The sequence below is a fragment of the Equus przewalskii genome, chromosome 19, assembly GCF_037783145.1.
Source record: "Equus przewalskii isolate Varuska chromosome 19, EquPr2, whole genome shotgun sequence".
Classification (NCBI taxonomy): Eukaryota; Metazoa; Chordata; class Mammalia; order Perissodactyla; family Equidae; genus Equus; species Equus przewalskii.
Window position 1 is genome coordinate 43,991,903 of NC_091849.1, and position 16,006 is coordinate 44,007,908.

At 36.3% G+C, this 16,006-nt stretch overlaps 1 protein-coding gene across 27 annotated transcripts in view; it reads right to left on the reverse strand.

Annotated features, from left to right (window-relative positions):
* SUPT3H (SPT3 homolog, SAGA and STAGA complex component) overlaps positions 1–16,006 on the reverse strand; it is a 465,747-nt gene that overhangs the window by 89,687 nt on the left and 360,054 nt on the right. For all 27 annotated transcript variants that reach the window (XM_070586121.1, XM_070586133.1, XM_070586115.1 and 24 more), the window contains 4 exons: positions 15,350–15,425; positions 9,858–9,970; positions 8,969–9,076; positions 4,987–5,145 (listed from right to left, as the gene is read on the reverse strand). In XM_070586121.1, coding sequence (XP_070442222.1) covers positions 4,987–5,145; positions 8,969–9,076; positions 9,858–9,970; positions 15,350–15,425 — 456 coding nt within the window. The remainder of the gene's footprint in view (positions 1–4,986; positions 5,146–8,968; positions 9,077–9,857; positions 9,971–15,349; positions 15,426–16,006) is intronic.

Here is a 16,006-nt window from a genome sequence, read left to right on the forward strand (position 1 = left end):
TACAGAACTTCCTTATAGTTTAGATTTTCCCTTAAAAAATAAGGAGTGAGCTCTGTCATTTTGTAAATGAAAGGGGAAACCAGATATGAGGCTGAAATTCAAGTCGGCTTACTATCAATTGTAAAATTATATCTTGGCATGGTTCTACTACTTGTAATGGCAAATGGTTGCTATTGTACCAACCAAGCTGTAACTAAAAGTATCAACTTTGGACAAATTATTAAACAAAGTACCTGAAAGCAATAGAGATTGATCAAAACCAGGCAGAAAGTGGAAGGGGGAGTGTCTGTATTTAGAAGAAAGGAATGGCAGTGGGTTGTTTCCTGTTTTTTACTGTTTTAGCTTAAGGGCAGGCTCCAGTCAGTATAGGGGGTGCACAAACTTAGAGGCTTGAAGAACTACAGGCCAGAGCTCAAGGCAACCAGAGTAGGTGTAAAGTGAGGAAGGAAATCCCCAAAAAGACAGAGTCAAAGAAGGGAAGCCCCAAATTCATTGTATAAACTTTAGCCAAATCTTTGACTAAACCTTAAACTACTCCTGTGTGGTATCAAATCCAAGAGACCCAGCAAAAGCTAAATGAAGTGAAGAGAGATTCCAGCTACTGCCCCTGAAAAAGAGCTTGATTTTGAAGTTCAGAGTTGAGTCTAGAAAAGTAAATTGCCTGCTTAACATATATACACACACACCACCACCACCATCATGTACAACATATTATTCACAATGCCCAGTATATAATTCAAAATTTCTAGACACACAACAACACAAGAAAGTGTGACACATTCAATGGAAACTAAAATCATCCAGATGTTTAATTTATCAAAGAGGTATTTTAAAGTAGCTGTTATAACTATGCTCAAGGAAATAAAGGGAAACAAACTTGTAATAAAAATGACAAAAAAAACCCAGTAGATAAATAGAAACTATAAAAAGAAATCAAATGAAAATTATAAAACCATAAAATAAAATATCAGAAATAAAACTGGAGTAGTGTAACAGCAGATTGGAGCTGACAAAAGAAGAGTCTGGAACATAAAAAAAGATCAATAGAATTTATCCAACCGAAAGAACCGAAAGAAAAGTTGTACAGAGAAATTAAACAGAGCCTCAGGTACCTGTGGAACAATATCAAAGTAACTAACAAATATGCACTTGGAGTCTCAGAGGTGGAGGAGAGAGAGAATGAAGCAGAAAAAATATCTGAAGAAAGAATTGCTGGAAATGCCCCCAAGTTGGTTAAAGATATAAACCAATATTCAAGAAGCTCAGTGAACCCTAAGCAGGATAAATACAAAGAAAACTATGACTATGGATCTCATGGTCAAACTGCTGAAAACCAAAAACACATTTATAATCCTGAAAGCATCCAGAGAAAAAACAATACGTTACAGACAAGGAAACAACGGTACAAAATCTACTGACATAAGATTAAAAACAGTGAATGCCAGAAAACAGCGGAATGATATCACTAAAGTACTGAAAATAAAACTGCCAATTGACAATTCTATATCCAGTGAAAATATCTTCCAGGAGTGAAGGAAAAGTAATTTTCAGAAATATGAAAACTAAGGGAAACCATCACCAGCCAACCTGCACTATAAGAAATGCTAAATAAAGTTTAGTTGAACCAAAAAGGAAAATGATACCTGAAGGAAATTCTGATCATCAAAAAGAAATGAAGGGGGCCGGCCTGGTGGCGCAGCGGTTAAGTTCACACGTTCCGCTTCTCAGCAGCCTGGGGTTCGCCAGTTTGGACCCCAGGTGTGGACATGGCACTGCTTGGCAAAAAGCCATGCTGTGGTAGGCATCCCATGTGTAACGTAGAGGAAGATGGGAAAGGATGTTAGCTTAGGGCCAGTCTTCCTCAGCAAAAAGAGGAGGATTGGCAGTAGTGAGCTCAGGGCTAATCTTTCTCAACAACGACAAGAAAAAGAAATGAAGAACAGTGGAAATGGTATTAAAGTCTAGTTTTCCCCCTAGTTTCACTGAAATACATTTGATTATTTAAGGCAAAAATGGTATTATGATTTATTATATATGTAGATATAAGAAGTATGACAACTATAGCATAAAGGACAGGAGTGAAGTAGATGGACCTCCACAAAATAAGTGTCTTATATTTGATGTGAGTAAAGTAGTACAATAATAACTCCAAGTACACTGAAAATTTAAGGATGTATATTGTAATCCTTAGCACAACTACTGAAAAAATGATGCAAAGAGATATCACTAAGAAACAAGTAAATAAATTAAAATAGATTTCTAAAAGAGCATACAATTAACCCAAAAGAAGACAGGAAAAAAACCCAGAGAAAAACAGAACAAGCAGAAAACAAATAGCAATATAGTTGACCTATATCCAACTACGTCAATAAATACATTAAATATCACAGAATTAAAGACTACAATTAAAAGATAAACACAGAAAGAAAGGAAAAGGAAGCAAGATCCAACTACTTGTTGTCTATGAGAGGTGTACTTTAAATATTAAAGATACAAATATATTGAAAGGAAATGAATAGAAAAACATGTATCATGTAAACAGTTGGCACAAGAAGGCTGAAATGGCTATATTAACCAGATAAAATAGTTCAGGATGAATAGTATTGCCAATGATAAAGAGAGAGATTTCATAAAAATGAATAAATGGAGATATGCCATGTTCATGGATTATAAGACTTGGCGTTGTTAAGACATTTATATCCCCATATTGATGTAAGTATTCAGTCCAATCTCTTTCAAAATCCCACTGGGCTTTCCTTTTTTTTCTTTCTCCTTCTTTCTGTTTTTTTTTGAGGGTAGAAACTAACAAGTTGATTCTAAAATTTACATAGACATGCAAAGGACATATTAAGCTTGAAAAATGAAATATGAGGACTTACACTACCTGACTTTAAGACCTACTATAAATCTACAGTAATCAAGACAGGTGATAGTGACAAAAGAACTGACAAGTAAGTCAATGAATCAAAACTGAAATCCCAGAAGTAACTCGACATAGATACATGGTCATTTGATTTTCAACAAAGCTGCCAAAACAATCCAATGGGAGAAAAGAGTCTTCAACAAATGGTTCTGCAATAACTAGATAACTATAGGTAAAAAAATGAAATTGGCCTCAACTCACACGATACACAAAAGTTAATATGAATTGATTAATAGAACTAACATAAAAGCTAAAGCTATGAAGTTTCCAGAAGAAAACACATGAGAATATTATCATGACTTGGGAGTAGCCAAAGCTTTCTTAGCCAGGACACAGAAAGCAATAAACTTAATAAAAGAAGAAACTGGATAAATCAGACTTCATCAGAAGTTCAAAACTTCTGCTCGTCAACATACACCATTAAGACAGTGAATAGGTAAGCCACAAACTGAGCAAAAATATGTGAAAAACATTCATTTGACAAAGGATTGTTACAAAGGATATAAAAAGAACTCCTCCCAATTAGTAATAAAAGACAACCCTCTCTCAAAAAATCGGGTGAAGGATTTGAAGAGACTCTTCCCTGAGGAAGATACATGAATGGCCAATCAGCACATGAAAAAACGCTCAAGATCATTAGTCATCAAGGAAATCCTAATTCAATCTATCATGAGTTATCCATTAAGAATGGTTATAAGTAAAAATGACAAGCATGTTGACGAACACATGGTGCAACTGGAACTCGCACTTTTGCTGGTGGAAGTATAAAGATACCACCATTTTGGGAGAAAAAGTTTTGCAGTATCTTCAAAAAACAAACACCTATTCTGTGACCCATAATTTCATTCCAGCTATTTACCTAAGAGAAATGAAAGCCTTTCTCTATAAAGACTTGCACAAAAATGCTCATAATGGGTTTATTCATAATACCTCAAAAACTGGAAACAGTCTAGGTGTCCACCAAAATGAGAATACATAAACTGATATATTCAAACAATGGACCATTACTCAGCAATAAAGAAGAATAAATTGTACTTATATTGAAAAACATAAATTTCAAAAATATCCAGAATGAAAGAAATTTCATACAAAAAGAGTGAACATACTATGTTTTCTTTATATGAAGTTCTAGAACAGAAAAAACTAATCTACGATGAAAAAATTGGAACACTGGTTGCTTTTCTGAGGATGATGGTAGGGATTGACAGAGAAGAGGTATGGAAGGAACTTTCTGAACTGATGGTAATGTTTTATATCTTGAGAGGGATTTAGAATGTGACAGGTTTATACATTTGTCAAAATTCACCAAAGGATATACTTAAGAATTCAATGGTTCACTGTGTATAAATTTTACCTTAAAATTAGCAGATCCATAAACAAATTATACATAATGAAGTGTTTAGGCATGAAGTATACTGATGTTTACAGCTTACTTTGTAATGTATCAAAAAAAAATAAGACAAATTGATGGATGCTTAAAGGAACAATTAGATGCATAGATACAGTAAACATTAATGTAATAAATATAGAGTTAATATAGTAAAATGTTAATTGCTGAACCTAGATGACAGATATATGGTGTTCAGTGTATAATCCTTTTAACTCTTTTGTATGTTTGAAAAGTTTTATAGTAAAATTTAGAAAAAAATCAGTATCTTGCTTGAGCCAGAAAGAAAGTCTGTTAAAAAAGTTTGAGTATGGGCCAGCCCTGGTGGCCTAGTGGTTAAATTCGGTGGGCCCCAGGTCGGCAGTCCAGGTTTGGTTCCCAGGTGTGGACCTACATCACTTGTCTCTCAGTTGCCATGCTCTGGTGGTGGCTCACATATAAAAAGAGGAAGACTGGCAATAGATGTTAGCTCAGGGTGAATCTTCCCCAGCAAAAAACAAAGAGTAGAAGTCATTAAGTATTGTTAAGTGTAAATTGGCTGCTTTTAAAAATTTGAATAATGAGAAAAACACAGCATATTTCCCATATCTCTGAAAAGAACTGAATAAGACCTTTTCCACTCTGCACCAAAAAAAACAAAGAAAAGAAAAATAAGAATAAGAAATTATCAACTGACCTTTTTTCTTTTCTTTTGCTTGGTTTTAGCTGAGTCTTGTCCATTCCCTAGGGATCCTGATGTGGTTTTCCCTGAGTGCTGTGATCCAGATGATGGAGCTGTTGGTGTAGGAGGAGGTGTGTTCTCAGGGGAGTCTGGGTAGGACTTCATGCAAGACCCCTGCCCAAAGAGATGTGGTTTTGAAATCAAGTGACCAGGACTTCTACCAACATTCGATTTTGCTTAATATCTCATGAATTTAATACTATTTGAAGCTTACAAACATAAAAACACAATTTATTTTTCTCCAGTCCACAGAAATGATGACTCCATCTTGTCCCTAAGGGCCTAAACATGTCAATTTTTAATCTGATCATTTAGATAAAATCAGGATTCCTCAGATACAGCTTCCAAAATTCCTGCTGATTTTGTCAGATACAGACATTTCTACTTGGAAGTTTTGTTAGCACTTCACACTTAACGTGTTTCAAAAGGAACCTCTAAACTTCCCCCCACATGGGATGCCTTCTAGACATTATTTGTATCAGTGGTGACCAGCCTTCTCCCAGTAACTCAAATTCAATATCTTAGGGTCAGTGTAGATACCTCTAGCTCCTCCGACATCTAGTTCCTTCTTTCCTTTATAACATCTCTCATATCTATCTGGTTTCTTTGGCTATGACTACGAGTCTGTTCTCTCTTCCATGCGGAAGCAATTCAAGTATTTGAAGACTGTTATATTTCACAGCCTCTTCTCTTCTATGGGTCAAACACCTCAGTTCTTTCAACCAGTTATTATGAGACATGTTTCCAGGTTCCTTCACCCCAATTACTCCCCTTTAGACATCTTCCACTGTGTCAATGTCTACCCTATAGGATGGTGCAAAAAACTAAACAAAACTAAAAAAGTTCTTAGTTTACCAGTAACATCACATTATTGGCTCCTAAGAAATTTACAGGCCATTAAGTCTCTAAATGTTTTTCAGATATGGTATTATTAATTTATATTTTCTTCATCCTATCAGCCGCACTAACTATATTACCTACTGACCTACAATTCTCTATAATGTATTTAAAATATCATGCTAAACTTTCTAAGATGTTTTGCTGAAATTCAGCTGTTGGTTTCAAGAGTATTTCTTTGATCTGCTTGCCTAGAAATATTATCAAATAAGTAGGAATAAAGCGAATCTGGCACGAGATGTTCTCAGGAAAAATAAGATAACTCTTAGGGATCATTGCTTCCTGAGAATAAATCACATGTTAGAAAAAAGATCTAGAAAATTAACTTGAATTAATATTAAACTTGCTGATCTAACATGAGAAACTCAAGCTTAACCAGCTCATATGATTAGTGCTCAAGAATGATAATTAGTAAAACAGAATGTACTGTGTCTTAACTCCATGCCTTGAGTTTCCAATTCCAATTCCACTGCACGTGGCACCTCTATTTGGATCTTAACACCCTTTTGAATTCATCACCCTTTAGCCAAGAAACCTTCAACTCTTCCTTAATAACTAAGAGTCTAAGGCCTTAACTTTCTAATCTCACTTATTACCCCTCCTCAGTGAACCCTTTCCCTGAATATTTTAATCAGAGTTGTTTTTGTTTTTAGCTTGTACAATTATACTTATGCTGCCTCTGAGGCCTGGAGTATTCTCCCCATTTTTTTTTTTTTGAGGAAGATTAGCCCTGAGCTAACTACTGCCAGTCCTCCTCTGTTTTTTGCTGAGGAAGCCTGGCCCTGAGCTAACATCCGTGCCCATCTTCCTCCACTTTATATGTGGGACACCTACCACAGCATGGTGTGCCAAGTGGTGCCATGTCTGCACCCGGGATCCGAACCGGCAAACCCCGGGCCGCCTAGCAGTGGAATGTACGTACTTAACCGCTGCGTCACCAGGCCGGCCCCTCTCCCCATTTTTATGATCTCATCAAAGTCGTCCTATCTTTCCTTCAACACCCAGCTTCTTCTCTGAGTCTTGTCTGACTGTAATTAGGTTTTTTCTTTATCTCTGCACCTTCTGTCTATGCCACTATCTTGAACTGTTTCCTTGTTCATTTATGTCCTTGTTTTACAGAATGTTTGTTTTACAGAATGCTTTATCTCCCTGAATACAGATGATATGAGTCTTCAGAGTCCCCCTTTGTACCCAAGTTGGTGAAGCCCTGAAAGCAGGCCCTTGATGTGGTCACTGATTTGAAATGTTGATGAGTAAGATTACTACTTTAGAATGGCCATTCTCTTCGTGTTTTGTCAGGTAACAAAGGGCAGGAAGACTTCTAGTCCCTCTGAACGTTCACTTTGACCACCAGTCACATAGGAGGAGGGGTGTCTGTCAGGCCAGGGAAAAGCTTGAGGCTTGTACTAACATATTTAGTCAGGATGCTTTCCGACACTCATGCTCCCACCTCCCAGAGAGCCCTGGAAATCCAGCACACATAGGCCATTTTTCTTAACTGCCGGGTAGCTGGGAACAGCGGCTGTGGTTGCTGAGCAGTTGCCCAGGGCAGCTTGGCCACCCTGGAGAACCAAGAAGGGGGGGAAATAAAGAGTGTTCCTAGCCATGCAAGCAATCCCTTGAATGTTAAGGGAAAACTAGGCTTGTTATGTTCACTGTAAATTTCTTCAATTAGAAATGTTACATCAAATTTGTCTGATGTTAATGAAAAGCATACTTATACACATATTCATAAAGTGAACATGTATCAAAGACATTTTAAAGGGTGTTCTTTGACATCATAATTTGGGTTTGTAACATAAAGAAAACAAATAGTGTTTAATCAACTGGGTAAGCTTTAGGGACTTTTAAAGTATGTTGACTGATAATGATGTATGACCTTTTCCAAGAAAAAAATGAATTTTTAACAGGCACAAACATTTTAATTTCTACTTGGATTGCAAGCCAATTTGATTCTCCAAGGGGCATAAAAAGATGTCAGACTTTTGGCTTGTAACAAGATGCTATATGGGCATATACTTTTATATATTTTCTAAGTGTCCTATAGCAGAAATACTTAAACTTGGGGTCCATAGAGTTCACAGATCCCTTAGATCCATAGAATGGTTTCAGAGGGTCTCTGAATACACTTGAAATTGTAAGCAAAATTTGCAAATATGCTTATGGAGAAAGGGTTTATAGTTTTTGTCAGATTCTCAAAGGGACTTAGCCATTTTTAGGTTACATATTTCACTCAAGTTGATCCAAAGCTCACTTTACAGTTACACATGTAGATGTTAACCTAACCTCCTTGCTGCCTTCTCTATGGTTACTGGATTGAATTATAGGAAACTGCTGTTTATATTAGTACAAAAGGTCAAGTATTAGCAAATTCATTCAATAGATGATACTACATTTCTGGTTTTTAGGCACATGCTGCTTAAAAAGAATAATTTTTATACCACAAGTGGTATACAGTTATTACACAAAGCCTTAAAGTTGGCAAGAAGACTTTGTAGTCCCCACAGGTGGGGATCTCAGCAACATAAACTGGATCAGAAGGGATGTGATCTTCACAGGATAGGGCCAATCTAAACACGAAGGAGAGATGGAGCCATGCTTCTTGAAGTCATGTTTAGAGATGGATCAATAACTGGAATGTAAAATTATCAATAAATGTCAGGAATTATTACCATATGAATAATAATAAACCTCTCAGCTTTGAGGCACAAAGAAGTAAGTAACTTCTCAATGTTATTCAATTACCTAAACCAGTTGTTCATCTCCCATGGGAATGAGACATGCTCTGCAATTATTCCTCTTTCACCGAAGAGTGAGGAAAGTTAAATAAAGGAAAGAAAAGGTGAAAAAAATCACTGTATTCAGTGGATTGTTAGTGCTCGGCACAGAGTAGGTGCTCATAAATATCTGAATGTTGAATGCACTAAGATTCTTTGAGGGCTATAAACTCCTACATAATCTTTTTCAGAGAACTACTAATGTAAATACCAGACATGAGAAAAAGTCCACAGATGTGTCAAAGAGATATTTTGATACTTACCTCAGCAGAGTTGTGGTACTGAATGAAGGTTGCAGAAATGGCATGGCTGAAGGGGTCTCCTGCCTTGGTTACCATGTCCTGCCTCACAAGAAGAGCCAGATCCACTAACTGAGAGATCAGAGCAATGAAAATCAAGTCACATAGCTGGAGATAATCATCAATGTCACCAAAGTGGCAAAACTAAGAGCAATACATTTCAAATGTTATTGATAATACTGTTTGCCCAAAAATCTGTATTGTGGACACGGGCATATGCTTTCAATGACTGGTAAATGGACCTACCAATGAATAGATATGATATACTCTGAGCTTCTAGGGGAGTAGTTCTCAAACTTTATTTCATAATCACTAGGGAAGCACTTTAAAATACAGATTTCTGGGCTCCAAGCCCCAAGATTCTAATTCAGTAGGTCTGCTCTGGGGTGTAGCCTAGGAATTTACAATTCAAACAAGAACCAGGGAGATGCTAATGCTTGTGGTCTAAGGACCATGCTTTGAGGAACTGTTAGAGGGCAATGATTTCAAAGTCAGATGTTGGCAAGCCCTCAGCAGATTGTACATATCTAGAAAGGTATTTTTCAAAGTCCAAAAATAATCTCTAAACAAGGCAGATGTGTACTTAGAATTCAATGTTGAGAAAAAGTATGCAGGGATTCCATTTCTGGTTAGGATAAAGTTGCAAGAAACAGTCATTTTTACCCTAATACCCATCAGAACTGAGGATGCAAAGAAACATAAACGAACTAAATTTCAGAAAATAAGATTGTCATAGGAGAAAACTCATGGCTGTTTTCAGTTGCAGCAGAGCAGCAGGTGGAAGAATTCATCATGGACAGGGACGGGAGAAAGCAGCCATGTGTGGCCTGCGATGACAGCTTAGAATCCTTACCTGTGCCACAGTTTCATACGCTAAATATGCTAAAATTTCCATAGCCACAACACTGGGTTTTATCTCCATGCTGCTGCAGTCCAACCAGTCTCGAAACTTGGAAGCTTTCTTGTCTAGCCATTAAAGAAACAAGTACAGAAATTTTATTTTTCGAAGTGTTTTAATACTGCATGTTACTATCACAAAATGAAAAATATCTCTCTTGAAAATAGCATATGAAAATTAATGCATATAAAATGCAACATTTTCCAAGTTTTACTAGTGTCCAGAGATTCTAGCCCCAAGAAATCCCTTATCCACTTGGGCCCTTTATTTTGTATCTATGCTACATGACACAGTAAACGAAACCACTAACGTTTAGCATTTCTCATACTGCGTGAGAGTAAGTTACCACTGGCCATAGCTTATGTTACAACAACACTCAGAAGAGTTGCTTCATGTAACTTTAATTTATTCTTGTAGAAAGAAAATCCTGCAACAAAGAACCTGTGATGAAAAAAGGAACACAGAGAAGTTGTATTTTTAATATCTTTCAAAACATGCCTATTACTAGAATAGGCTCAAAGTCACGAGTTTAGAATTAAATAGAATAAACTGCTATCTGGCCTGATCTAAGCCTGTGGTTACATTTTCCTTATTACAGAGATGTTCAGATTCTTAAGCCTGACTCTCAAAACCATCCATTCTGATTCCAACCTGCCTTTATATTTTTCCCTATTAAAATGTCACCTGGCCTGGAGGAGGATCCTCTCCATGTTCGCCCTTGCTCCTTTCCCTCCATGGAATGCCCTCCCATCACTCTTCTTCACTCATATGAATCCTGCCCAGGCAGCCCAGAGGGATACTTCCCCACTCTCGTCATTTATTGAACACTTACATCAGCAGATATCCTTTCATGTATGCTTATAATTTCTTAAACCATATTATAAGTTCTTTGTGGGCAAACACCATGTGTCACATCTCTGTGCATGCCTAACAGTACCAAGCACATGTGGGACCTTCTGTTCTATCTCTAAACTGCCAGTGCTAAGCAGAGTCTAACCTGACATTGGGTCTTCATTAGATATTACTAATTTAACTAGTAACCCAGAGGAAAAAGACTGATAGTGAAGATTTTATCATATGTATAACATCATAATCTTTTTAAAAAAATCCACTGATTATTCTTTTGATTAATCTGGTCCCACAGGTCCATAAAACACTTCACGGTAACTCAAAGCATGATGTTTTGATCCTTATAGATACAGTCTTCATAGATTCCACATACAGAAGAGTTTTCTTTTAAATAAATCATAGAAGACATTAAGTCCTGCTATCGAAGCACATATCCAAAGCTGTCAACTGTGGCAGAATTATGATAATCCTCCTTAAAGCTATCACCCTAAAGTAACCAATCTTCCAAATACTCTCTGACAGGCAACATTCCATCTAACTAGTAAGCTGCAATAGCTCACAAACACTTGTTTAACATCTGTGGAATACGTCTGAAGTTGAAGTTAACAGGCAGCAATTTGGCAAGATCAATAAAATGTACCTTATTCATGTCTCCCTTTGACAGATTGTTAGGAACACAGAAACAGATATTTTGTGACCATGCTCTAAACAATTTATTTGAAAAGTGAGGGAAAGGATAGTTCTTAGCCTTCCATCAGATCTGTCTACCTCAGCACAGAATTAGTAGCTTCCTCAACTAGACTTTAAGCACTGAGAATGCAGGGACAAGGACCATGTGCATCCACCCTTGTGTCTCCAGCCCTAGAAGAGTGCCTAGCATTAGCAGACTCACAATAAATATTTCTAGAAGAAATGAATGATTGAAGGAACAAATGAATGAAATATATTTCTCTAATAAACGGGTAAGGCCCCAACTTTTCTATATATCAAGAAGACGCATAGAGGTCCCATGAAACCACTTAGGTTACTGCTATTCCAGCAGCAGGTGAAGATTCTCTGAGCTAATTCCCTCCTTGTCACCTGAAGAAGGATTGCTTCAGAGATGGACCCTTCCAGGGTATTGCTGGTTCCAGCAAAAGAGGCACAGGTACCCTTAGTCATGATCGTTTGTTTCTATCAAGAGGTGAGCGGGCATCAATGAATGAGTTCCTTCCCCTTCACTCCTCTTCTCAATAGGTCAGGAGAAAGGGTAATCTTGGAAACTAATCAATGATGTAAATAGAATCCTGAACAAACGTCAAAAGTTCCTGGATTATCAGCTGACACTATTTGGGTTTTCAGTCTGTGCTGGAATTAAAATAACTTGACATAATAATTTCATATGGAAATTTAAGGTTAGTTAATTCTTACACACTTCTTTTTAGTCTTTCTCATCAATGATCACTAGCAAAATTCAAGTTTATCTCAAAATTGCATTCTCTCACTGCAGACTATTTCATCATTTCTGCCTCATCCTTTTTCACCAGTCTTTCCATTCCTGATCCTTCCCTCAGGGCCCTCTGTTATGCTTATTCCAGTCTGAAGAAATTCTTCTGCAACTTCAGTCTCTTCAAAATCACTTTTCTTTGGGTTAACTGAAAATAGCTTTCCTCAAAGGGTATGGGTTTGCCTGGAACCTTTTATAGCAGAGGTTCCTTCTTTATTTCCTTCTATACACATTTATTGGGCAGTTACTGATTGCCAGCCTGCTCATTTCCCCATATACCAGAGGCCTTGGAGGCAATATCTTCATTCTCTTAGTTTCTCCCATAGGGAAAATACAGAACAAGCAGACAGCAGAAATCTTACCAACAAAGAGGCTAAAAGACCACAGAATCATGCTTTAACAAATTTCTTTTTGTAACAAATAAGCTTACAATTTCCTACCCAACTAAACTATCATTTAAGTACAAAGGCAAAATAAAGCCATTTTTAAGACAAAAATGAGTGCTTTAAGCCCTTACAGAGCCTTGGGAAAAACAAAATTAGGCTGAGAAGGAATGTTTAGATACTTATCAAGTTAAAAAACTTTGAGTCAGGGATGCGTATTAAAAAAATTAGAGATAGCAACTAAAATAAAAGAAATAGAATATATAATCCACAAACTGGTAGAGGAAAAATGGGATGAAGAAAACCCAACCAATCCGACAGAACACAGAAGAGGAGGAGGAAAAGCAAATAAAAAAGCACATTAAATTTAAAACACAAAATAAGGCGGTGTGTATAAACCCAAATGTCTAAGCAATTAAATACATATAAATTAAATTCATCAATTAAAATACAAAGAGACTCTCAAATTAACTAAAAAGAAAATCTAGATATTTGTTTACAAAATCCACATACAAAACAAAAGGTTGACAGGAAAGGATAAGAGAAAGATGTACCAAACTAAAACTAAATTAAAGCTTTGTGAATTGATATTAACATTGATATTAACATTAGATTTTAAAAGACTTTAAGGGAAATGACTATCTGGACTTATATAAATATAAAAACAAAAGATTGGTGGGGCCGGCCTGGTGGTATAGTGGTTAAGTGTGCACGTTCTGCTTCGGCGGCCCGGGGTTCACTGGTTCGGATCCCAGGTGCAGACATGGCACCACTTGGCACCCCATGCTGTGGTAGATGTCCCAAGTATAAAGTGGAGGAAGATGGGCACAGATGTTAGCTCAGGACCAGTCTTCCTCAGAAAAAAGAGGAGGATTGGCAGCAGTTAGCTCAGGGCTAATCTCCCACCGCGGCGCCCCCCCCCAAAAAAAAGATTGGTGAATTTGATCAGTGTTCTGATTCTACAACTTAGCCTCAGCCTATAAAGTTATAGACTTGTTATTTTAAAATGTACCAGTAGTCCCAATTAGTGAATGCTATGGTCAAATACTGAAGATGACACATATGGCTGGATCACAACCCCTATATCCTGGTAATTTATCAGGAGAGGAATGAAAAGAGCCTAACACTCTGACCAGGATGGGAAATCAGTTCTGAATTTGCTGAACCACTTGGATTAAGCATTCCCAGCCACAACATTTTGGCCTATAAAACAGATTCTCCCACTAAGGTTTCATAATGAAGCACCTATGGGTACCATATAAAGAAATATTTTTAAGTGCCCAAATCCTTCTTCTTTAAAGAAAATAAAAAATTAAGAATATAGTGTTTATACTACAGTTATTTTATACAGAAAGGGAAAGTATTAATTTTTAATCTAATACAGTTTATTTTTGAGTTACAAACAAAAAACTGAGCCAATAAAAATCTGGCTTTCAAACAAAAGGTGCGATAGGACAGTTCAATGACTTTATGGTTTAGTGTGAAATAGTACTTCTTTTCCTTTAAGTGAATTAAATTTAAAATATGATTTTAAAAAATAGTTCAATAGCACTAAGTGTTACTTTATAAACTGGAGATTTATACTTATAAAAGACTTGAATGCCATTTTTAAACCTAAAAATTACAATACAAAAACCTCTCATTTGCTGAAATTGCCATGATCTGAAGTGTCATTTACTTAATGCTTCACAGATGTATGATGCCAAATTGTTAGTCAGACTGCAAAGTATATTTAGTTAGGGAAAAAATCTCCCAAACATGTTTTCCTATATTTTACTGACATTTACATGGGGCACTATTTGAAATGTGTCATTTATTTGCACTTTATGATCTATAAATGAAGCTCTCGTTTCCTTTTTCCAAATCAACTACGTTGTTATTGTGACCACATAATAGCTTTTCCTTTAAAGACACCATTGTGTCTATAATCCCTCAGACCAGGGTCATGTGCTACTTGGTCAGAGTTTGAACCGGACTTTTCATCCCACTTACTCTTTGACCTTTACCCCCAGAGTCTTAGTCATCACTGAACTGTTGCTGTAAAGACGTTTCCCTACAAATCTAGCCCACCATTTATCATGAGCCTTAATGTACTTTTAGTAAGCCTGTGGGCAGCGATGGGACAGTACTAATTTCACCACTAGGTTATTAGTATTCCAAGAGCTTGGACTAATGAATTTGGCTAACGCTGAATGCATGCCATAGCAGGTTACAGACAAAAATGGAAGAGACTATTGATATGTTCCTTTGTGGTAATATGAGTATGCATAAATAAATGGAGATTTGGTATTCATTAATATTAGGGGCTTTGAAATGTCATGACCACTGCTAGAGTCCATTATGGGTCAAGTATAATTAGCAATAGCGTAAACATGACTAAGAAACTGGGAAAGAAAGTAAAATGGGAATACTAAGAAAAATGGAATTTTTCTGACTAAAAGTAACGTGAATAATTAACTGGCTGTCTATGTATTACTAGCACCCTTTAAAATCTCTTAATACTATTAACTGCAAAACAGTAGAGTGGGGTAAAATCTTTTCTAGGCTCCCCGACAATGCAGAGGCTGTTTCTGTAACAGTTACAAGTATGCATACATTAAATTCACCAATTTCTCCTCAAATTGGTCAAATTTTCTCATCATATTCACATAGATTGTGTCATACTTGAGTATATCTGTAACACATAATCTCTTAAACATATAATGAAGCAAAGTTAAACACATACTTACAGAAACTTAATTGCCGACTTTCACAGAATTCTGCATATTGAGCTGAATCCATAATTCGAGTTTGTCTTTCTGCTCTCTAACAATGATAAAAACAAATTTTTTTTTAAAATTAGCAGACTATAATATACATTTCACAGCTAAAACTTAGAATTGGAATTCCATTTTCCTTTCCTTATTCTAGGTAAACAGTTTAGTACCAACATAAATACCAAAATACATGAAATTATAAGTAGTAGTTTTGAAGTTTTTTTCTTTTGGAAATAAAGTTTAAAATACCATTTTCTACTCCTCTGTTATGGTCACTATAGTGAAAGAAAAAAGAAATGGCTTCACTTCTTAGATTGTGCACTTCTAAATTTTCTTAACTGTACCCCCTTTCAAAGAAAAAGAAAACTGTGAGGCGATGATGATAAACAGAAAAACTGTTATTGACTATTACTGCCCATCTGCCTTAAAGCTGGGATTTTTCAATGTTAAAATAGGAGTCAACAAATGGAACCCATATATTTCCTCTCAGAACATGGAGCCAGAGCTAACAAATCCATATTTCAAATTGCAAAGAAAATAAAGAAAAAGGTAAACACAATACAAATCCTTTAATCTGAGTCCAGGTATGATTCACAGTGTGGTATAGTTTCCTCCGTGGGTTTTTGGATT